At 41.0% G+C, this 27,664-nt stretch overlaps 1 protein-coding gene across 5 annotated transcripts; it reads left to right on the forward strand.

Annotated features, from left to right (window-relative positions):
- LOC135345944 (kinesin-like protein KIFC3) lies at nt 1–27,548 on the forward strand. 5 transcript variants are annotated; one of them, XR_010397939.1, is made up of 24 exons: nt 1–252; nt 609–653; nt 715–797; nt 2,432–2,668; nt 4,355–4,534; nt 4,716–4,847; nt 5,699–5,773; nt 5,864–5,938; nt 6,433–6,579; nt 6,668–6,742; nt 7,524–7,689; nt 7,817–7,923; nt 10,818–10,983; nt 12,586–12,713; nt 14,492–14,596; nt 15,004–15,249; nt 18,643–18,772; nt 18,881–19,078; nt 24,004–26,370; nt 26,454–26,494; nt 26,565–26,727; nt 26,930–27,050; nt 27,254–27,312; nt 27,412–27,548. XR_010397939.1 is itself a non-coding variant. In XM_064543400.1 (19 exons), the coding sequence occupies exons 1-19, from the start codon at nt 144–146 to the stop codon at nt 23,703–23,705; spliced, it is 2,574 nt and encodes an 857-aa protein (XP_064399470.1). In that variant the 5' UTR covers nt 1–143; the 3' UTR covers nt 23,706–23,836. The 5 variants fall into 5 exon arrangements, 1 of the variants encoding a protein (XP_064399470.1); XR_010397938.1 differs by having other exon boundaries at nt 26,454–26,727; XR_010397937.1 differs by lacking the exon at nt 26,454–26,494.
- Nucleotides 27,549–27,664: the final 116 nt, after the last annotated feature.

Below are 27,664 nucleotides of genomic sequence, written 5' to 3' on the forward strand. Positions count from 1 at the left end.
ACACAGCTGCTGATTTGGCATAATAAAAATTATTTGAAAGTGAGCTTTGTTTCTACAGTTTCTATAGCGCTATATAGCATGCAGTGTTCCCGTAACACACAGCATCTAATGATCAACGTGTGTGCGTGTAGACAAGAGTGAATATGAGTCGTGATCGGGACAGGTTTATGCGACCAATACAGTATCTACCCCACCTGGCCACGCCCACTAAAACCCCCAGGGAAGTCATGATGGATGAGCTAGGCATGGGTGGTAAGTCATGCATTAGAACTGTGTATCGTAAGCGACACTACGTTTTGCACACAAATGAATTTATATGCAGACGTTGGGCCATGGGGGGAAAGAAAACGTCGCATTTGCAAACTGGTGCTACCGTAAGCGTTCCAATTATAGAACCAGCCTTGGTTAGGACGCCCTCTTTTATAACGCCATTACTGCCATATAAAATCCTTTTTTTGTACATTGTTTCTAGAAAAAAATTTATTTTTTACTGGTTCTATAATTAGAACGTTTATGGTATACATGTAATTATAGTTATGGGCGAAATGTCGAGTTTATCTGGATGTGACCACTTCCATTATGTTTCAATCTACTGTTCATGATCATAGATAATGACCCTAAGGACCAGACAAGCTCTTCCGGAAGTGATGATGGTGAGTACTGTATATTTCACACTACACCTTGAGCTACATGTAGTCTACGATATGATTTCAGAATCTCCAGTGAGCAGTAGTGTTCTGAGAAGCTTCAACTCACCGCTGCCCGTGGCTCAGACTGAGATGAAACAGATGTTAAGAGTGAGTCGTCTCTCTAGCTCCATCACTGTGTATCGTATATCTCATGCTATAATCTGATTTTTTGTGTGCAAAAGTTAGATAATAATTAAGCAATTAATGTAATTCCCATACGTGTACACCTGATAGTATGCATGTAAATGTTATCAAAGCATTACACTACAAGTACCACAAAAACATTTGCAATGTGAAAAAGTTGCTAAGACTGGCCGGGGGAAACACCAAAAAGTATCTAGAAACAAGAAATCCGGCGAAGGCATACATTTTGTAACTCCAATCCGATACAACGTCATTCACATGTATATTTTCACGAAATGTTTTAATAGTAAATATTTCAATGATATAATTATGGTTTTTAATTTTGAGGTTGGTGGTTATCCCAGCCAATCCTAACATTGAACGTGCATGTTGTGCAAGCTATAATTATAAGTGAACGTTGCGTTTTGTGAATTTTCTGTTGTGCATATAGGCATACACAGTCCTGACTCCATCCATGCATTTTAACATGGAAGTGATGATGTGGTGGATAGATTTACAGTCTATACTGCATGGCATCTCCTAATTTTGCCTCGATCCCAGGCCGCACTTCTTCGAAGAGTGGGCCTAGTATCAACTGCTTGCACATGCGCTAACCCCAGCTAATGTAGGATAACAATGTGTATGCTCAGTAAGACAATGACGTCACAACGAAAGGAAGCTAGTAGATTGAAGGAAGTAGATACAGTCCAGAGAGTAGAATACCAAAAATGTGTGAGTAGTTGTACTTAAACGTAAATACCTTATGATTGAAGCGTTTTAAAGAAAATCTGCTGATACCATTGTGTAGGTGAACGAATAAGCTACAACATACCCAAAAGTGTTTCCATGACAACATAAGGTGGTGGGTTTGTTGTGATTAATAAAACAGTAAAAATTGTTACAGTGGGTAATCGGTTTGGGAGAGAAAAGGCCAACAGTTTCTAGCTAAGGTTTGAAACTTTGTCATTATATCAATAGATAGTTTGGCTATCTTTTGAAAGGTTTCATGTTGCTTACATATCTACACATTCTCCGCAGGGCTAAAAGTTGCTAGTTTTTAGTACTGTTTCGGTTAGGGAGAGATTTGAAGAAAATCTTACGGCTAAGGTCCATAGAGTAGGCTTGAATAAATAAATTGTCCAGAATACTTTAGTTCCGGAGGTAATTGATGTGCGTACGTCACACACATTTTTTTACGATCTTCACCTAAAATGATTTCCCACTACAATACTTTTGGGGGAACATTTTTGAATAATGTTGTAGCTTCTAATTATTCATTCACCTACGCAATGGTATCAGCATAGAAATGTTCCAATCTTGAGATACAATTAAGTAAAACTATTCACCTATTTTAATATTCTACTCTCTAGACTGGATGCACTGTAGAAAGTTCGATTGAATGCACACAGTTTGATTAAAACAGTTTGATTGATTGCGCACAGTTCATAACATACAATCATACAAAACAATTTCTAGCTGTGCAGTATTCCCTGCAGATATATATAACAATTTAAACGTAGGAGAAAAGACGTGAAAAGTGCTAAAAAGCTACTGAAATAGTGCCAATTAATCAATGTTTAACTGCATGCCAACAGTTTCAAGTACGTTATGCACTGCAGGAGACCCAGTATAAACTACGTATGGCCCAGTCCAACTTATTACAGTCTGAGCAAGGCCGAGAGAGACGACTCAAGATCATCAAGAAGACTCACAGCTCAGCACTCTCTCTGAAGCAGGCACTCATTCAGGACCTTCAGGATATCATAGCTGAGAGAGAAGAGAACATTAATGAGTTGGAGACTCAACTACGAGGTTGCTCTTGTGAGCACGTACTGGACAAGGCGATCAAGACTGAGGTGAGGGGAATTTACTATAATAAAATTGGGCTGTGAAGTCTTTCATGCCCCCACTTGCCCCTCCTATACATGTACCTGCGTGTATATGTGATTGCACACTGTGCATGTATGTAGCTTATATGCATGGCTATACCTGCCAGAGAACTCCCTGTTGGAGTGTTAACCCTAGGTGTGTTGGCGGCCACGGATTACAGTAGTCGTTTGGTTCGTTAACCCGTGGCCACCCTAGCCTGTTTCTTTGTTTGTTTGTGTGTGATGTCTGAGTCTACTCACCTGGATGCCATAGCGCTGTGTTCACAGAAGATGGATAGCTTCCTCACAACAAGTTCTTAGTTTCAGATTTTGAGCTTAGTTGTCGAAAACTGGAACTTTCACGTTGCAGCTAGCTACATACATGTGGCCTTTATTCGAGATAGGCTACGTATTTACAGCTGAAGTGATCCCGGACCAGGAACAATGGAAAAGGGGTCACTAAGTAGAAAGCTAGAATTATGATTGTGGTTGTTGTTGCTGCTTTTAGCCTCGTCACCAGGCTTTACTTTTCTTTTTCTTGTCTAGCTCTCAATATAAATGAGCTAGAGATGATGGGAGGCAGTAAAAAAGGTAATGATAGACGTGAAAGAAAAAGGTATGCAAAGTCGCGTGATCCACATACATTTTTATGAATGTGGGCGATATGTAGCTCACAATCGTGACATTGAGTATTCTCCCACGCATTAAGACACGTACTGCTACCAAAGCTAGCGTAGCCAGGAGCAGAGACCAAGCTCAGTGCAGAACCAGCGTGCCCAACTCCGATAGCAGGTAGCTTCGTAGACAATGATGATGACTATAAGCTATTAGTCTAGCAGATCTAGCATTCAGCATGACAAAATATAGCTATATCTAGATCAATAAATCTGAATACATGTAGAATAGAGTAGAATCTAGACACACAACAAACTACGGTAGTACTAGTAGGTATAGCTAGCTAGCTTGTATGACACATCAAACTGCTTGTGTGTGTGTGTGTGTGTGTGTGCGTGCGTGCGTGCGTGTGTTAACTGTTACAGCTGCTCAAGGATCAATGAAGTGCAAGTAAGAGTTTCTATAGGCGCTTCTAGTTGGATTTGTGTTCGTGGATTTGCAAAATAAAGCTTCGTTCTCGAGTTATGCCTGGTATTGCTTACTTGGAATGCCATTGCAGCCTTTTCAGAAGAGTCCGTTGCAAAACTTGCACTAGTTATGCACACATGCACTTGCATCTTGCACTTATCTGGCATTTGTTTAGCATTTGTGCTGCTTGCGTGCTGCATGGTGTATTTTGGACATAGGCGTGGTATAGCTGTGGTACATGTGCTGTACGTGTGCCTCATGTATGTAGCCTGCTTTTGTGCTGCTCGTATTTGAAGGTTGTGTGCTTCCCACATGAGTGCAGCACGCATGTAATTATGTTCTTGGGTTGGGGGAAACTCATGCTAGCTCTCCTCAAAGTTAAGAATTATATTCTCTGTGGGGGGAGGGGGCGTAATTATGGCTCTTGGTTTCTATACATGTAGATCTATAGTAACTTTCATATCAACCTCAACGAGGGCACTTCAGTGCTCTAGTTTCAGTTGTTTAGATGGTCCCCAAAAGTATGTACAAAATGTACATGTACATTGCAAATACCTTTTGTACAAATATTGTAAATGCACATACATGTAGGTATCTCCATGCAATGGTCTTGAGAGACTGGTGTTGCAACTGAGTCGTCTCCAGAAGGACCACGTTGCATTAGAGGGTCGCTACGAGCAGGTGTCTGCTGAGTTGAGGCATGTGCAGAGTGAGAAGGAGAACCTCCATGATGAGCTCATGATGACCAAAGATATGCCCTTCAAACTCAAGGTGAAGATCCGAAGCATCACTATTGCACTTTCACTTCATATCATTTGTTATTTTGCGGTGTGTGGTGTAAACTCCTCAATAGCTGTATTTTTGGTTGTATATACTCTCATGGCTCTGCGTCAAAATTTATTTAGTGAAACTTCCTTCCTTGCGAGTTGCTCAATTAAATCCCCCCATCCAGTCCCCAGCAAACCCAATGAGCTCTGCACTAGCCCAGCAAGTGAGGGAGATGCAAAAGAGGGTAGCTCAGTTGGAGGAGGAGAGGCTGGTTGCTCAGTCTCGTGCTGACATAGAGAAGGAGCTTCAGATACGGGTACATGTAGTGGGTACTACAAATGTCAAACTAATTCGAGCACTTTCTGCAATTTACTGATGTGTACAAGTTACATGTAATGTTATGGGGTATGTGTGACACCTATAGGTACTGCATTGCACATTGTACTCCGTTGCTTAGTAAGCAACGGTTTTGTTAGCAAATGTCAAGCCAACATAAAGTGGTGGTGTCAGTAGGTTGGGACAATACATGATATGATCGGATCGCAATAGAGTAATTTACATATAAATTATGTACCTGGGATTGGGGCACTTATTACATCCTTGAGTGAACGTACATGTGTGTGCAAATTAATGCATACATGTACATGTACGTGTTATTTACAAGTATGCATACAGTAGACTCTCGCTATTCCGGCTCTCTGAGGTACAGCCACCTCGATATACCGGTCATTTGGTTTGGCACGGATTGCTAATTAAATGCACGAAACTTACCCAAAGCACGGCCACTCGCTATTCCGTATACTGTCCAGTGCTGGCTGCCCAAACAAAGTTTCAATGTAGTTTTATAGGTTTATTACGGCCGGATAGGACGTTTTGGATGTGGTTTGGCAGATACAAGTGGATTACACTTAAATAGAGAGCAGAATGATTTATTATCCTCAACACAAGAACTGCAAAAGTAGTCATTAGATTGTAGAACTGCAAAATGATTATAGTCAGTACATTTGAAGTAAAGTCATTTTTAAGTCGCGGCTATTTCCTGAAATACAGCCACCTCGCTATTCTGGCCAAGCCAAGGGTGACCGGATTAACGAGAGTCTACTGTATACACAAAAGTATTTAGCACGTACAGTTGTACGTCTCAGTTAATACTCTGATATCCCATAGGTTACCGACCTTAAGACTGAGCTTAGAGCTGTGGCAAAGGATCGTGATCATCTCAATGTCAAGCACAAAATAGAAGTTTGTTTGGAATAATGTACATGTATCAGTTTTGTTGTAACACGTACTACATCATACGATCGATTATTCATCTCTCCATCCTATACGCAGATTGCTTGCCTGAATAATCATGTAGAAAGTCTGAAAGCTGACAGTAGTAAGAAAAATAAGGAAGAAATGGAGAAGGTATACATCATCAACGGTAACATGTGTACAAATGACAGTACTCCCTATTGTACATGTACAATGTACCTGTTGCCCAGTTAGTGGGCAGATCAAAGCAATCCAGTGCTCTGTGTATGGCATGTTGCATATCACTACCATAATTATAATGAGTGTAAATGCAGTAGATGAGGAATCCGCTTTTTGACTTATGTCCCACCTTCACACCCATTGGTCCTTCGTATGGGCTCCTTCCCTAGTTGTGGGAAGCAAAACTAATTAACTATGAAATTCAGCAAACTAATGAATTCACTCAAAACACATATCATTACAATTTATAGGACGAGGGTGTTAGTTATTGCAGGTGCCCCCGTGCAACATGCCTAATATTGCATTGCGATGAATGTTGCTCCAGTGCAATATTTCGCATGTTGCACTCGTACTGGGCAATAACTAATACATGTACGTACAACAACAGGTGACGTATACAACAAGCATTTCACATCATTATTTTACAGGTCCATACCCTGCAGCAGATATTGTCTCAGCTTGAGTCTCAAAATGAGAGTCTTTCTTCTGAGTTGAGGGCTACTAGAGACAAGATTACCTCTCACTCCCTCCTTCACCAAGAGGCTTTGTCTAGCCTCAACTTCCAGCTGGCGAAGGTGAGGGTGCATGGTAAATATTATGCACTGGTCAAACATTTAGTGCACATACACATGCACTAATTATCAATCAATTGTATGTACCCAGGAAAAAGAAATTTCTGGCGCTCTCAGGAAGGAGAAAGCTGTGCGGGAATCTGATCTCCAGAACACACAACAGAAGGTAGATTTATACGTACATCTGCTCATTAACAATTTTCAAGTGCAGGATACTTGCAAAATATTGTACTGAGCGAACTAAACACTTTCATGGACTGCTTTAACTGCTAATTGTATGATATGCTATCATACGCAATTCGATAATGAGTCAGTAGTTGAAATAAAGCTACATGTAGTTATTGTTGAAACTTGTAGGCAATCTTCAATTCAAAGGCTTCAAAGGTGACAAAAAGCTCTAATCGATATAATCGTTGCTTTGTAGATTCACGATCATTCTACCCATAATGATAATATTATAATACTGTCATTAAGGCAAACAGTTATTGTATCCGTTTGGCGGCTGTGCAAATAAGCTCAATGTACGGGGTGAATGCTGTTTGAACTTCTTGTAGATATGTGATACCGAGTGTTTTATGAATTATACAGGCACAAGGACAAGGGCGAGTTGCCTGTATATTGCGTGCTATAATTATACTTATTATGTTTTATATCACGACGACTCCGTACCAAATTATGCCTCAAGGCGTGTAATAATAATTAATGATAATTATAACAAGGCAGGGACTGTTACTGTAACAGTGAGTATGACTTTTATATGCCCTTCGGCCTTATTACTTTGACAACATGATATAAGCTTGTATATATCCTACAGCTGTTGACTAATGTAATGGTGATGTAAGTATGGGGTATAAGATATCTCATGCCCATGATAATTATAATTACATAGCAGTGTACAGTAGTTTGTTAGTGTACGTGTTATCTGTTATTAACCTTCCTCTGTATAGTTGAGTGACCTAGCCATGCTGTCCAAAGAGCTGGAGGACAATAACGATCAGCTGGACACAGAGTGTGGGAACCTGCGAGATAGATTGAGTTTACTGGAGCAACAGCAAGCCAGAGATGCAGCTGCCTTGTCACGACTTTCACAGCTACGGCACACTCTCTCTAAGGGTACATTTGCGTATATCATGCATACAGTATTTTATAGCCTCGCATAAATTATCTCTGGATGGATAAATCGCTTTTAAATCACTGTGAGTCAGTCATGTGTGTAAGCTGCTCTTCCACTGTGTTGCAGTGTCATCTAGTGCTAGCTCTGTCAAGACCTGTATATCTGACTTCAAAAATACAGCTCTCACAGTCAACCGCTGTATGCAGCAGGACATTGCTCAAGCCTCAAAAAAGGTATCTACAAAATTATGATTTTAGAATGGGTCGATCAGTGTACGAAATGTAAATTGCTAAGCGATTTGTTATGGTGTATAGAGCTAAACTGTTTGACAAGCACTGCATGTGGTACGTAGGCTGGTTAATTAACAGGAGAGAGCTGATCAATGATGTCAAACAGTTTTATAGTTAGTAATATAGGTACCTTGACAATCAGCTCATCAAATCTTGATGGTCAGGCTCGTTTTGCTACGCACTCTCAGGGTGTCATACAGGATATTGAAGTAGAGGGGGGAAATAAGAAAAATAACCAGAACATTATTTTTGCTAAAAAAAGGGTCAACTGTTATTTTAATACCCTGTTCTATTGCTAGCTATGGACAATCAGTCATACAACTAGTACCCGAATAAAAAGGAGGGGGGAATTGCCCCCTTTCCCCCCTCCCCCATGTATGACACCCTGACTCTTCTGAAAAGGCTGCAATGGCATTCCAAGTACATGTAGGCGTAACTCGAGAACGAAGCATTGTTTTGCAAATCCACGAATTAAAATTCAAGAAAACATGACTAGAAGCCTGTAGAAACTCTTACTTGCACTTTATTCATCCATGAGCAGCTGTAGCAGTCTACACACACAGACACACAAACACACTACCGTATACCTCGCTTGCGCATGCATGCGCACCGAGGCATAATTAGAGCAACCATAATTATACAGAACATACGGCATGTTGCATTGTGGGTAAATGCAGTGGATGAATACTTAATGTAGCCCCACCCTCCTACACAATAACTCTTCTAGCGAAAGCAAAACTATGGAATCACCATGTCTATTTAATATTTTTTCTCAGGTTAGAGCTAGAACTTAAGCTGTGTTCCCTTTTTTGTAGCTTACACAACAGAGGCTACACAAAAACATCTAGTATGTCACGATGTGTTTGCTAACTCTTCTGCGCATGCTTCGATAAATTGAGCCACACACCAAATGATGATGGTCACAAGCAGAGGAGGAATGCCGGGGTCAATAGGGTCACAAAACATTAATCACATTCTTGTCCTAGGTTCTTGACCTTTGCTGCTATATATAGCAGTTAATTACATTTTTCTGTTATTTTAATTGTTTAGATTTGCATGCTTGGAAGGCTTACTATACCTATACATGTATGTATACATGTATATATAGGTCTATCCAGTGCAGCAAATATAATTTATTAGCCACATAGTATCTCGTGATTTCGTCAAAGGTCAAAGGTTGCAATTAAATCCTGGATCTCTTCTCTCAAGCTGCATGGTTTGTCTGAGGCGCGATAGCTCAACCGATTTCTTACATGTAAAACATAAGGCCAGGTGGTGTTAATGACCTTTTGACACTGTCACACTTTCACTTAGTCTCGCGAGCAGCTGTCGAAGGGGGAAGGACGTCTGGTCGAAGTGGCCGCTTTTCTGTGATACTCAGGAATGTGACATGTGTATGATATTACTGTTGTCATAACATGCCACTCTAATTGATCATTGTTAACCATTGTCAGAACACGTCATAATAATACCAAAATTAATGTTTAAGAAGAAAAGCACAGTATCTTAATAGTCTGCGAAGAGTATTGTTCTCTACAAGAAGGAAGAATAGTACAGAGTCCCACTACAGGACGCATTATTCCCTCAAGAGCTGCTCCCAGACAAACACGTTTCTAGATCTATTATAATTATATTCACAACATTTCTTTCACAAAACTTTTACAGCAAGCTTTTGGGTTTGAGCTTCTTATAATCCAGCTTTATGGCAGCAACACTGTCACGAATAGCAGTCTTTTGTGCAGAGAAATATAGCTTCTAGTCTATACTGCTTATCTTTATAGAGCACACTTCCTTTCTACAGGTTACGTAAAACCACACCCAAAATATTTAATTATTGAAGTCTAGCAATCTGATTGGTGCGACAACATTCTGAAACGGGCACATGGAAAAGCGCCCACTTCAACCAGACGTCCTTCCCCCTTCGACGGCTGCTCGCAAGACTAACTTTCACTGGGTCACAAGGGCTGACCATAATTATGTGCTATAATTATTGCATGAAAATTGGCTGATGGTCAGCTGCTATTTTGTACACTATGCTGCGAGTGCAATACTGAATTAGCAGCACAAATAACTGCTGTGTATATAACACAGCTAAGGGTCATAGTTAATTGCCAGAGGCCAAGTGCCACTTGCCTTATTACCTTTGCTGCATGTATATATACAAGATGTAGAACATAATAATTTTTATTATGATGTAAACATATAAGTACTGAAATATTGCCATCAGCTGGTATACAAGAGAGTGAGCAATACAAGCTGTAATTATCTTGCTATGTGTGTTTGCAGGTTTTATAGCGGAATTTGTATGCGTGGGTATGGGTGCTGCGTGGGTATCGGTGCAACTATTGCCCATTACCGTAAATGCACTCCTAAAGTTGGTTATGTACATTTAACATCAGCTTGTACTGACAGCTAGTATGCTTAAATTCTTGCCCACCGTTACAAACCCTTCTCGTGCAAAGTACAATGTACGCTGCAAGTATACAAGCATCAAATTTTTTTAAGCTTTTAGCTACGTATAAATGCAAGCCAAAAGCTTGTACTCTATTGTGATATATAATAGTTGTCATTGATTTAAAGAAATTGAGTACATTCGTACAATCTATTACGTCCGTCACGAGGAAAAGTAGCAGTCACGTACAGGACTTAAAATTCACCCATCATCTATCAAAAAATTAATGTTTGGTATGGAAGTTTTGGTTATAAAGTTCCAGTGTGATGGGGTTTCAGTAAAAACAATCTCTGAATTGTATGTTTAACCACGGAATTGCTCTACATGTACATAATAGTATAATGTAAATGTATAATAATTTGTGCAATCAAATATAATTATGCAGATCACTCGGCAGATCAGACACGTCAGTGCCAAGAATGTAAGCCTAGTGTCCAAGTACAGACATGAGATGGGTCTCCGTAAGAAGCTTCACAACCAACTAGTGGAGCTGCGGGGAAACATCAGGGTCTTCTGTCGAGTGAGGCCAGTCATTGCCGAGGATGGGACAGGTGAGTGTGGGGAGGGGCTAGGGTCATTGATTGCCTGACCCCTCATCATGTACTTCCCTGGTTTTCTATTCTTGAGTGTACTTGGTCTAATTAAACCACCTGTTTTCGAATGCCAAATTCTTTCGATTAAAACATTCGACGTGATAAAATATTGAGTGTGTGGAGGGTGAAATTGATAGCATATCAATTAATTTCAATTCACAAAAGATTAACATAATGAAAGCACCGCGGGTGCTGATGCCTCGGTGGAGGTGCCAAAGCTACATAACATAAAACTACTAGCTAGCTTTTATACATACATTGATTATAATTATCAAGATGATCTAATTTTGCTGCATTGTACATGTAATCGCAGGAAACTCAAATAGTGGGTAATAATCGACCGTGATTGTTGTTAAAAACGATCGATGCCAAAAGTTCAAGTCTGAAGTCAGCAGAGCCTTGCAGCTCTCTTCTCACTCTTGCAGCTACCAATAGCTAGCGTTCTAGTGCAGAGCTAACTACTAAGTACAGTAGCAACATTCGGTGAACAAGTTTTGCTACGGACTCTTCTGAAAAGGCTGCAATGGCATTCCAAGTAAGCAAAACTAGGCATAACTCGAGAACGAAGCTTTATTTTGCAAATCCACGAATTAAAATCCAAGAAAACATGACTAGAAGCCTATAGAAACTCTTACTTGCACTTCATTGATCCTTGTGCAGCTGTAGCAGTCTACACACACACACAGACACACGCACAGACAGACACACAAACACACTACCGTATACCTCGCTTGCGCATGCGCACCGAGGCATAATTACTGTACATGTATACATGGGGCGTGGCACTGTGGGTGGAGCTGAAGTAGCACGTGGAACCAGTTCCAAGCATGGCAGCATAGAATAATATAGTAGTACGGCCACCTCAATATAATGTACATGTACCGGCCATTTAGTTTGGCACGGATTGCAAGCTAGATGTTTACTGCACAAAACTCACCCTGAAGTACGGCCGGCCACTCTAGCTATTCCGTATATTCCCCAAACTAATACGTTTATTACGGCCGGATATGACGTTTTGGGTGTGGACAGGGTTACACAGCAGAATCATTAATTATCCTTCATTTAATATCCTCGAGACAAGAACTGCAAAATTAATGATTAGTCATTACATTTGAAGTAAAGTCGTTTTTAAGCTGCGGCTATTTCCTGAAATACATCTGTATACAGCCAACTCGCTATTCCGGCCAAGCTACACTGTCCAAAGGGTGACCGGATTAACGAGAGTCTACTGTACATGTAGCTAGCTCTAGTACTAATATGGCTGCCACGCTAGCAAAGGATACTACTATTTGAGAGTGGCCTCTGATCAAGCATATACGGTATAATATGTCATGGCCACAAGTGTAAGCCTCAATTTGAGGCCGCGGGTGGGCGTATACTCAAGTGAAAACTCACCGTTCACGATTATACGCCCATTCCCCAAACTTCTTGCAGAAAAGGGGAGCGTATACTTTCGCGAGGGTACAGTATATGCATTCGAAACCTCGGTATACAATAATTGTATCGAGATATGCATGTATCTCACACTCTATTCATTTCATGTCTCTATCCCACTTGCAGGCTCCCAGGCTGAGTTGGTCGTTATTCCTGACAGTGATGACAATGGTGTGGTGCGAGTGCGGAGCAGGGGCACATGGAAGACCTTTGACCTTGACCGAGTGTTCAGCATTGGCTCCAGGCAAGAAGAGGTGCTGTGTACAAGTTTGTAAATGTCAGAAACACTACCGTATTACTAGAATGTTTTGCGAGCATCACTTTGCGAGTATTAATCCAAAAGATAGCATGTAGCTGGCTGTAATCATCACATGACACCCTGTATTAAAAAGGGGATCGACAACTTGCACACAGTGGTAATGAGAAACAGTTTCTTTATTAAGAGTATAAATGTAAACTCCACAACCTAATATGTGTGGAAATCAATGACAAAAGGCTTAGTTATACACTTGACTGTTAATTGTAAGGTAATGACTTACAGGCAACCATTTATAGTTAGAACATGGGCATGAGGTATCTATGTGTTATGAGGGACAATATAACCATGCATAGATACCGAAACTGATTTAGATCCCAAACCTATTGGCTAGAAATACACTTAGCAACAGTCAACCTAGCAAATGATTTCTTTCTTTTGAAATGTCTGAAGTTGTCATCTCCTAAATCTGTGGCTCTATGTACTAAAAACCATTCAAGTCGGCCCTCATTATATAGTCCAAGCTCCACCCACAAAACGGAAACCAGCTCCTCTCCCAGATTTGCAGCAAACAAGCCCAGCTTGGAAATGAGCGGCTTCTACTAACTCTCGAACAAAGCAAAAAATAGGAAGAAACGTAAGCTAGAATTTGCAACAAACAAGCCCAACAAAATTAATAAGCCCAGCAAACGAGTGGCTCCTACTATGCGAAAGGTTAAAATCCAAGCACTACAGTTTGTACATCCAGTTCCTCCCCCAGCATTGCAGCAAACAAGCCCAGCACACTGCCAAATAAACGAGCGGCTCCTAATTTCGAACAAAGCCCTTCTATTCTGTTATGTTTGTTATATGCTACTAGACTAAGCATCTAACTATAATGACTGTGTATATCCTTGTAAATGCATGAAAACCCACACTGTGGATGCAGCATCGTGCCCAAATAAAAAGTTATCTATCTATTTATCTATCTAAATCACAATGTACAATGTAATGTTGATGTTGTCCAGTACTATGTTCCCTACACTCAAATGGGATCTAACAAGTAATAGTATAATTATTATTGTGTCCACCCCACCAAAAAGATCATAGTAAGTTTTTAATGCATGCTCTTTCATTCCATATTCCATTCCATTTCGCATTCCAGCTTTTACACTAGCTACATATAATTATCCTTACGCAAAACCTAATTACCAGTATACTAATTACATACGATTCTTGCTAGAGTGCAAATAGAATTTTTGATTTGTCTCATTCGTAAAGGGTTAATTTTTACCAGCTTGCCAGAATAGAATTTTTGATTTGTACGTCTCATTTGTACAAATCAAAAATTCTATTTGCACTCTGGCAAGCTGATAAAAATTAACCCTTTACGAATGAGACAAATCAAAAAGGGTTTTTTTACCAGCAAAGTATTCTAGTAATATGATAGTTTGAGACCACCTCTTTTGTATTACAATACCATCGTACATGCACGTATATTATATGTAGCACAAGTATCGTGTTGTACATCATTAGGCATACGGTATCAGGGGCTTTTAAAGAGAAGAGGGCATGCAACTCACAATCTATAGGTGTATTGATCACTAAACTTTGTAAGCAGGATATAAGAATCCAGTAGTGGCAAGTCAAGCATCCCGTTCACACGGAATAGTATTAAGTATGAAGTTTGCAGAGTCTGAGAACAGCCTGAGTTGCATGCCCTCTTTTCTTTTGAGAAGCCTTTGAGGGCACAGAGGCATAGCTTATTAGAGCTCTGTGGCATTGGTGCATGTGCAGGTATTCTCTGAGGTAAAGGCACTGGTGACCTCGTGTATGGACGGTTACAATGTGTGCATCTTCGCTTATGGCCAGACTGGTTCCGGAAAAACATTCACTATGCAGGTACACATGTAAAGTACATGTAGCTGTATTCACAGCAGTGACTAACTATTTTTTGCTGGTACCATGTTTTTTGTTCATTGTTTGGGTCTAGGAGATTTTTAACGTACACTGTATGGACGGTTACAATGTGTGCATCTTCGCTTATGGCCAGACTGTATACCCTGGTAGAAGCACAAACCTAGCTGCGAGTACAACTTCCATTGGTTGCTTTACCTGTTTAACACAATATACACGTACGTAGCAACAAATTGCAAACATACAGTAACCTACAGATAATTATCACCTGACCTGTACACAGTTACAAAAGTTCTACACACAGGTGCATTTAGTGTCTCAAGAACAGATCGTTGAACTAGTGCTACCAAAATACATGTACCACCGTTACCAACTTTTGTTTTGTCATACAGGGCCCTTCATCTAATCCTGGTCTCAACCAGCGAGCTTTGCAGGAACTGTTCCACCTGGTAGAGGAACGGCACACTGACTACGATTACAGCATTGTGGTATCAGTGCTGGAAATTTACAATGAGTGTGTGCGAGACCTCCTCTCAGTTGACCCCACACATAAGCTGGACATCAAGCAGGGCTCAGATGGAGTGTACGTGCCAGGGCTCACACAGGTGGCTGTCTCTCAGCTTGAGGAAGTGAATGAGGTAGTATGTGCAAGAGCGCCATGGGCATCCTTGTGTCTAATTTGCATGTCATACATTAGCCTCGTTCCCAGCCGCGTTGCCTCTAAAATAACGCTAGGTCGCCAACTAGGCCTACATGGTATTGATTGTATCTGGGCGTGGTTAGGAACAAAAAAAAAACAAAAGTAGAGAGATCAACACGCACCTGTCGACAAGGGCCGGCTGCCTACTAGCTTGTAGTCTATCACAAATGACAGCAATTGATAGCAAAGAGATTTGCCATATACCATGTTGAAAACAAGTTAGACAGACAAAGACGTCCTTCCGACAGGAGCTGGGCCTTTTCTGCAATGAGAGTGAGGCCTTCTTGCTTCAGCAAGACAATGTATGCGGTAATCTGAACAACTTAAACTTGCTCTACCTAGCTAGCTAGATGATCTATAATTACTTGAGAGCATACACGATTACAAACTTATACGGGGATACAGGGAAATTTGACAAGAAAGAATCTTTGCTTTTGTTTCCGGTTTCTAACCACACCCAGATACAATCAATACCAGGCCGTATTTTTCAATTTCGTTCTGTTAAAGAAAAATCAGCCTGGGACAATGTACATGTATGCGGTAATCTGAACAACTTAAACTTGCTGTAGCTAGCTAGCTAGATGATCTATAATTACTTGAGAGCATACACGATTACAAACTTATACGGGGATACAGGAAAATTTGACAAGAAAGAATCTTTGCTTTTGTTTCCGGTTTCTAACCACACCCAGATACAATCAATACCAGGCCGTATTTTTCAATTTCGTTCTGTTAAAGAAAAATCGGCCTGGGACCGAGGCTAGTCCATACATTAGCCTCGATCTCAGGCCGATCCGTCTCCAATTGAATGCTAGGTCGCCTCCTCGGCCTGGTATTGATTGTATCTGGGCGTGACCGGAAACTGGTAAGTATCAAGAGGAATGCTATGTACTGTAAAATCTTCAGTTCATCACAGTTGGCTAAAATACAGTGATATAATGATATAATGACACTAGAAGTTAATACTCTGTAGAGTGCACAGCAGTACTGCGTCCATAATAAATGCAGATGTTTAGAAGCGAAGATCTCAAACAAGAGCTTCCAGAAAGACTTAATAAATACTGCGTTGGATATGCCTGCTAAGCCTTCAGGTGGCGTAACAAAGATTGTGTGTTCACAGTGCATCAAGAGACAGTAGAATCCTGACATCGCTGGTCAAGATAGCAACCGCAAGTGTTGAAAGAGCCATTCCACGTCAGTAGTTTTAGTGCAGGTAGTTCTATAAAATCGGCCCCTTGGGAAGGACACGAATGGCGGCACTGGGGCATCCTCTTTCAATGAGTTCGCACCCATCAGCTAGGAGGAGTACGACTGGGGTTGGAGGGGAAGGTTCCATTTTGCTCCTGTATACAAATTAGTATGAACTTAAATTCACCATTCCACTATACATTTTGTAACTCACAGTGATGGTCCACACAAAACTAGCCTCGATCCCAGGCTGCACTTCCTTGAAGGCTGGTGAAGGAGGCTAACACAACACCAGTGCCAGTGCCGTAATGTCATATCCAGATACATGTACCAAGGATTGGGCTATAGGCTATAGTGTACAATTTCCATTGATGAAAGGGTATTATTGATTTATATCGCTCACCACTTGTGGACACACCTGAGCAAGAGATCGATGGCCGGAGTCTGACTCTACCATGTGTATCTGGCAATCAATGGTCTAATCAAGCGCTTGTATTAAATTGTGTAGTCAATCAAAGGTAGCCAACTGATAGCAGAAACTTGAGAACCTAGGTCTGTTCTTTCACAAGAGTGATGCTCCGTCTTCCTTCGCACAAGACAGCTCCTCACACTCTAGCTAAGCCTATATCTATGACAAACTGAACTTGCAAAGAATAGACCTATGACACGGAGTTCTTTGTGATTTTACGGAGTAAGTATGCTTACGTACACTATTAGTGTTTCTATTCGCTACACCTTGCTCAGGTATTCGCTCTTTTTGAGCGAATACCTGAGCAACCACAGCAACCACAGCACATGCCCAGATACACTCCCAGATACAATCAATACCAGGCCGAGGAGGCGACCTAGCGTTCAATTGGAGACGGATCGGCCTGGGATCGAGGCTAGTCATACATCTACATGCATAATTATACTGTATGAGGCACTCAGGCCGTTATTTGTACACATGTACATGTACATGTATATATGTATATACGAATGTATACCGTATACCGTATAGCGCGAAATTTTCGAGGGGCTTAATTTTTGCGGATTTCGTGGGTTAGAATTCTACACGAAAATAAGTCCACGAAAATTGTTAAATTACCTGCAATAACGTGCAAAGATTTAAGGCGTGGCTTCCGGTTAGCAGTCATTTCCGCGAACATTGTGCAACGAAATGGCTTTTAGAGGCCAATCCACGAAATATAAGTGCCTCGAAAATTTCGCGCTATACGGTAATCTGGTTAATAAGCGCACTTGGTTAATAAGTGTACATCAACTAATAGGCGCACACTGGTTAGCAGACCAAGAGCCTGGATAGAAGGCGCATGGTTTTCTGCACAGTTCTCTGTCCCAACAACTGGTCTCCACACTTATACCACACTTACGTCACCACTAATTGGTCTCCACACTTATACCACACTTACGTCACCACTAATTGATCTTATTGGTCAACAGCTGTAGGATATATAGAATATTAGCATACAGCCCCAGGCATGCACAGTTTTTCAATTTGTTTTTTCATTTGTTCAAGAAAGTAGGCAAAGAGAAAAGAGCCATGCTTGACAGTACTAAGACTCAAAGTGACGGCAGAAACACAGAAGGTGCTCTCCAACAAGATGGCTAAGCTTCCATGGGTCCATGGGCGTGGTTTAGATACATTTTATTCAATTTCGACTTTAGTAAGGGACGTCGAATGGTCAACGCTTGGACCAAGGAAGCTCTTGAGTATCTGTAGGAGTCGACGTGTTGCTCAACTAGCTCTTTGACACCTGCAAATTTGACATAGTCTTGTTCTTTTTTGCAGTCTGCATCGTGGATTGAATTATTGCTAGGGGGAGGTCCTTTTATAGTTTTGCGGTCACGTGGTATAAGTCAGATATGCCACATCTACTTGGAGGATATGCACCCCATATATATCTTCCTCTTAGGTGTGGTATATCCTCTACTTCTTTATAGATATAAGTATCTTTCACTACCCGTAGCTATGTTACTGCTGTCAGATATGACTATAGACCTTTTGCAGACAATGATTAAAACGTCATGGGCGTGGTTAATTTCTATAAGCGCACCTGGATAATAGGCGCGTAGAGGTCTGCTCTTTTCCCTATAGGTGCATGCGCTTACTAACCAGATTATACGGTATACATGTACTGTGCAGGTGTTTACTCTGGGGCATGAGAACCGATCGACGGGAGCGACCAAGATGAACATTCAGAGCAGTCGTAGCCATGCCCTCCTCTGTATCATTGTCATGGGACTTAACAGAACCACTGGAGTGCAGACCATTGGTATGTCATCCCACTGGAATGTGTAAAATGTACAACATGTGCATTAGGCATTCATGAGGTAGCTTCAGATTCATCATGTGTCTTCCCTCCCATCCATGCACCGCTCAGGTAAGCTGAACCTGATTGACCTAGCCGGTAGTGAGAGATTGGATAAGTCAGGCTCTGATGGCATGAGGCTGGAGGAGGCCAAACACATCAATAAGTCTCTCAGCTCCTTGGGTGACGTCATTCACCACCTCCGTGCCAAGTCCTCTCACACACCCTATAGGAACTCTAAGCTTACCTACCTTCTACAAGACTCTCTCTGTAAGTAAAATACAGCTAATAAAGTTCCTGTTGCATTTACGTAGTACCGTACTTTACCGAGATTACGCCCACCCCCACTTTTGAGTGAAAGTTCCTAATGGCTAATTTGCCTCGACAATACGCCCACCAGGAAGTGAATACATTTGTCAGTGAGCAAGTTGTCAAGAAAAGATTTAGCAGTTTATTGTGTACCCTGGTTAGCTGGTTAGCTCTGAATATAGCTAGATATAATGCTAGATATAGCTAGATCCTATTTGCAAGTACTGCATGGCATAAGAGACAAGGACACTCTTCTCTGAATCTCTGTTGATCAGTTATTGAAGTACTCTGACAGTGACAAGGAACAACCCTTCTGATGCAGAATCTTGACTCTTTATACCTTACCCATGCATTACATTGATGTATTCATTGTATTTCAAGAGCCAAGAGGCCTCATACCCAGACAGAAAAAATAGTTTCATAATAAGTGGGCTTAATTTCGAGGCAAACACCTGGGTGGGCTTAATTTCGAGGTAACACTACTGTTTTCGAAATTAAGCCCATCCCACCTGTAGCTACTTTGTAGCATGCAATTAGGGTGGGCGTAATCTCGGTAGAGTACGGTACATGCGTATAGTACGCTGATATACCCTTGTTAAATAATTCCGGTCACACCCATGCAGCTCTGCAGCTATCGTGAACTTTGTAGCAGCTAGATGTTCGAGCGTAAAACCGTTTTTTATGTTCAATTACTGTAGATCTACTTTGAAGTGCAGAGCATGGAGCTCCGTCTTCGATATAAATGAAAGCAACACCGCGAGTGCTGATGCCTCGATGGAGCCTTGCAGCTCTCTTCTCACTCTTGCAGCTACCAATAGCTAGCGTTCTAGTGCAGACCTAACCACTACTAAGTAGAATAGCAACACTCCATGGACACGTTTTGCTACACACTCTTCTGAAAGGCTATAAAAACATTCCAAGTTAGCAAAACTAGGCAGAACTCGAAAACGAAGCATTATTTTGCAAATTCACGAATTACAATCCAAGAAAACATGACTAAAAGCATATACGTATAGTTACACTTCATTGATCCTTGAATAACTGTAGCAGTCTACACACACACACACACACACACAAACACACTACCGTATACCTCACTTGCGCATGCCATGATTATGCTCTTATGCTGTGCATGTATAGCACGTACCTAATGGTAGCTCACTCGAGCCACGCCCATCCCATCTCATAAAGTGGCCATGCAGCAGTGGACGTGCGAAGCATTAATTGGTTTTTCTCTTTCAGACTACATTTGTACATGTATGTACTTCTAGGTGTCTGTAAGAATCAGTTCGGTTTCGCCAATTTTGCTCAAAAGCAGCGATACATTGAATGGCTTGTTATCGAAGTCAACACAAAGCGGCGAAAATATAATTATAACCACAATGAAAAATAGAATTTTAAGCTTACACAACAACATTTTAAGCTTACACTAACAACTCGGCTAGAGAGACCAAATTAATTTCTGTTAGCGTAGATAGTTGTGTAGATACGTACTTTCGTGGTTACATTGTTTACACTCACAGAATGTAGCTATGAATCCAATTAGCAGTTTGTGTAAGTCAACACACTATTGCAAGCTCATGTACCAAGTCATGCACCAAGAGCACAGAAAGTTTCACACACCTTTTGGCGTAGGAGATGCTCGCTAGCTTTGTCAGTGTAGCGCTCATGCGGCCCAGAACGTCTAAGGGCATCATAGACCTGTTATTGTTGTCCCTCTAAAAAGTCGGCCTAGTTGCTTGCCTGCAACAGAAACGCAGAGTACTACGCACATGAAACAGCCTCTACTGTATAGTCAAAAGTAGGAGAAAACCAATTAGTGACTATAGGGTCAAGTGTTTTGCACGTCCAGGGAGTGACCGTATTAATTAATTTTGTGAAACTTCGCTAGCAGTGTCTGAACGATTCAAATTTTGGACAAGAATGTTTCATTAGTGACCCTGGCATTCCTCCTCTGCAATAAGAGAGTAGAACCTGAGTCGCCATCTGCCTTATGAAACCCTGTGCAGAATGTCCTGCATGGAGATGACTGACTGTACTTGGAGAAAGTGCTCCCCAAGAAACTCACTTACTTACTTTATCAGTCAGACAAAGTGTGGTGGAATGAGAAAATGTTTGGGGTTGATGTGGCGTTTTCCTGCAGATATATAATAAACACAGCAAGCAAACGAACTGCTAATCCTGTGTAAACCTACCGGTTTTACTTACGCAATTTATGTAGCTGTACAAATTCTGGGTACCGGTATATATACATGTACCTTTAATCAAGGTAACAAAATAATGAGCTTCGATTGTCAGCTCCAGAGTTCTTACAAATGAACTGAAGTACTAACCCTTGGCTGTTTACATGAATATATGTTGTGGTAACTCTGACTATCTCTTTAGACTTACCTTATTATGCCTCGAGGGGTAGCCGCACGAGTGATACGGTAAAGCTGACTGTGTGTCTGTCTGTCTTTGTGTCTATTCCAGCTATAACTGCTCAACGGTGCAATGTGACAGCTTCTATAGGCTGCAAGCCACGTTCTATTGGATTTTGATTTGTGGATTTGCAACCTAAAGCTTGCTAATTTTATAGCATCATCTGTTCGCACAAAGTTACTCTTCAACTTATGAGTTAGCCTAGCACTAAAGCGTTAGGTTTTTGTTAAAGTTAACAAAAACCTGACGCTCTAGTGCTACAAGAGTCAGAATAGAGCTGGGATGCAGTATCCTCCGCGACCTAGTATTGATTGTATCTGGGCGTGACCGGAAATTGTACTTAATAATTTGTGCCAAGTACAGTGGCAGTGATATGATCATAAATGACACTAGAAATTAATTATATAGTCCATGTGGACAATCGCTGTTTTTTGTAGAGTATATTGCATTCCATAGAAATAGACAGATGTTTAAAAGCAAGTATCTCAAACAAGAGCTTCCAGAGATACTGGATATGCAAACATTGTGTGTTCACAGTGCATAAAGAGACAGTAGAATCCTGACGTCACTGTCCAGGATAGCAACCAGAAGTGTTGAAAGAGCCATATCCACCTCAGGCTATGGTTTATAGTGTACAATTTCCAATGATGATAATTATATCGCTCACGCTCACCTTGAGACAATACATTCCAGGCTTGCCTCAGGCTTAGGCTGGGCATATAGTACATACTAGCTGGCCAGAGTCTGAGTGTATCTGGCAATCAATAGTCCTATCAAGTGCTTGTACTGTAATTGTGTAGTGAATCAAATGGTAGCCAACTTAACTGTACTGATAGCTGAAAAAAGACCGCTCACACTCTGACAAAGTAAACTTGCTACCTATGACACGGAGACTACGTTGACTTTACGGAGTACGTATATGCTTACGTGCACCATTAGTGTTTCTATTCGCTCCCACCTTGTTCAGGTATTCGCTCGTTTTGAGCGAATACCCTGAGCAAGGTGGAGCAAATACAGCACATACCCAGATACAATACAATCAATACCAGGCCCAGTGTTAAATTGGAGACAAATCAACCTGGGAACGAGGCTAGGAGTGCAGCAGCCAATGCAAATTTTAACCTAGCTATTGCGTACACCTGCACATGCGCATTCAATCCTACGTGTGAACAGAATACAATTTTTCTTCTTAAAACTATAACAGCTTCTAGCCACGTTCTCTTAGATTTTGATTAGTGGATTAGCAGCTTCTTTCTCGAGTACTCACATTGAAGGCTGTTGCAAGTCTCTTCAGAATATTTCGTAGCATCATTAATTTTGTTTGCACAAACTTCTTATGAGTTAGCCTTGCACTAAAGCGCACTTTAGTAGCCATTAATTTTGTCCGCTTGACTTCTTGCAGACACACCCCTTATTCCTGTGGATCTAATGCGCATGCGCACTCATCTCCACGTGGTCCTCCTGGTAAGCCACAAAACACTACATATTTGATACACACCAATGATACACACACAGACACACTAGCGTATACCTCGCTTGCGCATGCGCACCGAGGCATTTGAATACTTGTGCATGAGGCTGGCAGAATGATATGAAGCCCACTTGCCCCACTTACCAGCCCACCAGCCAGAGAGAGAGAGAGAGAGAGACACACAAAGAGAGATCCAACAGAGGTAGAGAACAAAACGGTCTGCTTGCTCTCATTCAATGTACACTTCTTGAGTATTTTCGTAGGTTCTTCTGAACTACTATAGCTAGCTAGCTTTGTTCAGATTTCGGATGCTGGTTTCAGGCTGGTGTTTCATCCCATCAATACTCAAGTTCATTCAATGATAGCATTATTTTTCTAATTATCCGTGCCCACCATCTCAAAGTGTGTGCAGAGGATTAATGCGATCTCTGAGCATACCAGGTACCAGCGCAGCCTTTACTAAATACCTTCAATATTCAATTGAATCACTTCATGTTACATGTGTATTACTTTCCCATACTGTAAGGTGGTGACTCAAAAACGCTGATGATGGTACAAGTGTCCCCAGTGGAGAAAAATGCTGGAGAAAGTGTATGTTCACTCAACTTCGCTCAGAGGGTCAGAGTGGTTGAACTGGGTCAGGCCACAAAGAAGACAAGCACCTCCACCCCCAAGCTAAAGAGAACAATACTGTAGCTTCTGACCCACTGTTTTACACATCTATTCTAAAAACAGTCTTAAATTTTATACTGGCACGTACAATTGTACATTGTACAAATGTAACAATTACAAATGTAACGATTATTTATTATGGGGACTGCTGCATAGTTGAAACTGTGTCCTTCTATGTGTGATTAATTATTAGGGTACACCAGATATTTAGTGTTCTATTAATAATTATAGTGATGCAATATCAGTAGAGAGACATAATTATGCTGTTTCAATAGAATAGTGCATTATGATGAATGATTATTAAGAGCAAGTAATTCAACAGTGGAGGTCTTAAAGACATCGTTGAGGATGAAGATGGAGAAAGGCTACTTTTACGTGCAAGGAAGACATCATCGAACGCATAGCCGTGGAGCTGGATCTACCTGGGAATGCTGGAAGGCAAGCGAATTAAGGAATGTGGTCACCATAGCTGAAGACTCATTACAGTCTGGTGGATGCTGAAGGGACATTCCTGCTGATAATTATAGCGGTCCCTGCTGAAGAGGGCTCAGGATCAGAGATATATAGGCGATGAGCGTGATGGCGATGAACACCTGCGGACTGAGGCCTGCTCTTTGAACGCAAACTTAAGATAGTATACATGCCGAGGCCGAGATTGAGCATCTTAGGGCTGCTGGTGCAGGCCAGATATAGAGAATCTTCAACTGTACCAAATTGTTCCAGTAGTCAGTTACTAAGCAGGTAGGGCTGATCAGTGACACAACTTACCTACTCGCTGAAAAGACATTGAAGTGTATACTGGATCCAGGGAGTATACCCAAAAGTGCAGACAAGAACGGATGTTCTGCATAGTATAGGCCAGAGATACCTTGCACCACGTGTGTCTGGCGTTGACTCTTACTCAGCGTTATGCATTGAGTGAGGAATGTAGGCTTGGGAAGTAAGAGACGTAAGGATAAGTGCGACCAACCCGGCCCCCCTATACGAACAAAGAGCCGGGGAAAGAATAAACCAGGTGGCCAGAAAGCACCTAATGGAACTGATGACCCTGTTAGAACTGCTGAACAAGTAAATTGTAGATTATGTGATTAAGTTCCCATCAAAGTCTGAATACCAAATGTTCATACTGCTATAATTATTACGCACTACATTCCACATGAAGTTCAATGTTTGTTTTTTGGAAAAAAACTAATTAGCTTAATTCAATTAGCCATGGTGATGAAAGAAAACTGCAAAAAGCGAATGCTATGATCAAGCTTCAAAACAAAAGCATAGCACAAAATTCTAAAATCCGGAAACATGCTGCACGTATGAACAAAACATGCAGAATCTACCAAAAGTTGACATGGCAAAGAAAGTATAAAATCTTTGTAAAATCATTAAACATTTTATAGGGGCCAGTCAATGCTACTTTGAATTTAAATTATGCTCAGTGCATTATGCAATAATTAAAAGTACCTAAGCTAGCTAGCTTTGCTGACACTCTGTACCATGCCCGTACATGTATAGTTGTAGTGTAGCTCTAATTAATGCACAGCGTCCCCTAAAATTAAATGTAGTTTAAGGTAGTTAACGAGGAGCGGCCCGGGCACTCAGACATACGGGCATGCTCAGGTAGGTTAAGGCAGCTTTTTAGCAAGTGTACTGTATACAACTCAGATTTATTGTATAATAATTATCTTACCTTTTTTCACCCAAAATGACATAAATACCATTAATTTGATAATGCTATTACCATAGTTACTATCTCGTTGTGTGCGTTAGCTGTGACCAAAAATGAACGACCTTAACCGAATAGCCGCGGTTATGATTTCATACGTAGTACCGCCCACCGCGGAACCAAAATCTAATTAATTTTAAATTACTTTCATCAGAGATACAAAAGGGGATTGGAAACGAAATTTTTGCGTGAAGCATTCCGTGTTATAGGGCGTGGCTAGGCGTGGCTAACACTACAAAGGATTATATTTATAGTCAGCATGCTCATTACCTGTCTTGACTGCTCTACAATGTGCTGTACATAGAAACAGTGAAATTGATCATTTTTAATGTTGATTTTTCTAAAAAGTAAAGAGAATTTAGCTCTAAAAAGTCGACTAAGCCATGCAGCCACTATTACTAGACAAATAAATGCTATGCAAGAAGAAATAGCCTTTACTATGAAGTCGTAGGAGGGACAGGCCCGTGGTGTGTCTAAAAGTATACTAAAGCAGTTTGAAGGACTATACTGCAAACGTTTATGAACAGTACAGCTTATTTATAGCATGAAGCCATTCTATGTAGCACTTAGATACATAATAACCAAGTCAAGCAATGTCCTTTGCTATTTTGACTTCACAGGAGGGACAGAGAAAAGTTGACATAGAGTAATTCAAGCTAAACTCAAAAAAATTGGAAACAGAGTAAAGACAACGGACTTAGAGCTTGTCAGTGGTATAAGCTTACTTCTCTCAAGTATCTCCCAGGCCCTGAGTGATCTCTAGTGGATAGGAGAGCTAGAAACTTTCTTTTGTATCTCTGCTTTCATTATCAGCTCCTAGCAAAGAAAGATGCGTAGCTAAGAAGCAGTAGCAGTTTTCTGCAGGCAACTTTGTTGCAAACTAGTCTAGAATAGTTACTCTGACAGGATCTCTAAGTTTCGAACTCAGGCGTATACCAGCCAAGGCCTCAGCGAAGGATCATTTCACAAGTAAGCTCTGTGTGTGTATAGCGATCATCATTTTCCTAGTTCAGCCCTTTGAGCTGATTTAATATGCTTGTCCACCTACCTAGATAGCCTCTGAGTGTGTGAAATATACTGGAAGAGTAGCTTCGTGAGTTTAGAGCCTGTTTTTAGAGTGTAGTCTACAACGTTTGATATTCAAATTATTTTCTCTTTTTCAGCATTCGCCTCTAGCAAAGAAAGATGCATAACTTGGACACAGTGACAGTTTTCTTTATTCAACTTCTTAGCAAAGTAGTCTACAGTAGTTACTGTGTCAGGATCTCCTGGTTTCCAACGAAACAGTCAAGCAGCCAAGGGCCAGAGCAAGGGATCACTTCAGAGGTAAGCTGTGTGTGCGTATATAGCAAGCATTATGTAGCTAGTATAAGCCTTCATAAGCCTCTGAGCTGATATAATATGCTCTTGCACTTGCCTACATAGCTTATGAGTGTGTAAAGTATACTTGTGTAGAAGCTGAGTTAGTTTAGAGCCTGTTTTTAGAGTGTTAGTGTACAGTGTTTGATATTCAATTTATTTGTTTCAGTGTGGCAAAGAAAGATGCACCCCTTAGTATCAGTAACAGTTCTCTTCAAGCTACCTTGTAGTTCTATCTGAACAGTCGAAGAGTCAACCAGCCAAGGGCAGAGCGAGACATTACTTTAGAGGTAAGCTTTGTGTGCGTATGTTTTTAGCTGATAATACTAATACGCTTGCCTACGTAGCTTGTAAAGTATACTTGCTCCAGCAGTGTGTTGAAGCCCGAGTTTAAAATACAGAAGCCTATATATGTATGCTCAGCAGTGTTGCAATGTAAAGGGGCTATGCTTAGCTATCTGTTGGTCTCATCCACAATGTATTCTGTTAATAGCTGTGAAGAATGCTGGGCTAACGGAGTCCATAGGCAGGCCAGGAGTGGAACTGCTTACAGTAAGTGGTGTTTGTGTGTGTGTGTGTCTGTGGCATGATACTTTATACTGCTAACAATTTACAGTATCAGTGCTGCCAAAAGTTAATTCTTATGCCTAGGCTTGTGTGGGTGTCTCTATTCACTGGACTGGACTACTGGACTCACCTTTGACCCCAATTTTAGATACGTATATTTTTGCAATTTTAAGTGATTTCAATGTGCAATTTTCATTTATATGAAGTGATCTACAAATTAATGTCAGATATTAAACACCAAAATTTGTCAACAAATGCTCTCTGTGTACTTCTGTTAGTTCACTTGCAATGTCAGATAGAATTATTGAGGAAGGATTGAAGGATCCCCATCTAAGCC

This window comes from Halichondria panicea, chromosome 13, assembly GCF_963675165.1.
Source record: "Halichondria panicea chromosome 13, odHalPani1.1, whole genome shotgun sequence".
NCBI lineage: Eukaryota > Metazoa > Porifera > Demospongiae > Suberitida > Halichondriidae > Halichondria > Halichondria panicea.

What these genes read in the sequence shown, in the direction of transcription:
- LOC135345944 (XM_064543400.1), top strand. Translation starts at nt 144, where the DNA reads ATGAGTCGTGATCGGGACAGGTTTATGCGACCAATACAGTATCTACCC. An exon ending in ATATGCCCTTCAAACTCAAG is followed by an intron (nt 4,535 to 4,715) that starts GTGAAGATCCGA and finishes CCCCCCATCCAG; the next exon opens with TCCCCAGCAAACCCAATGAG. An exon ending in CACTGGAGTGCAGACCATTG is followed by an intron (nt 18,773 to 18,880) that starts GTATGTCATCCC and finishes TGCACCGCTCAG; the next exon opens with GTAAGCTGAACCTGATTGAC.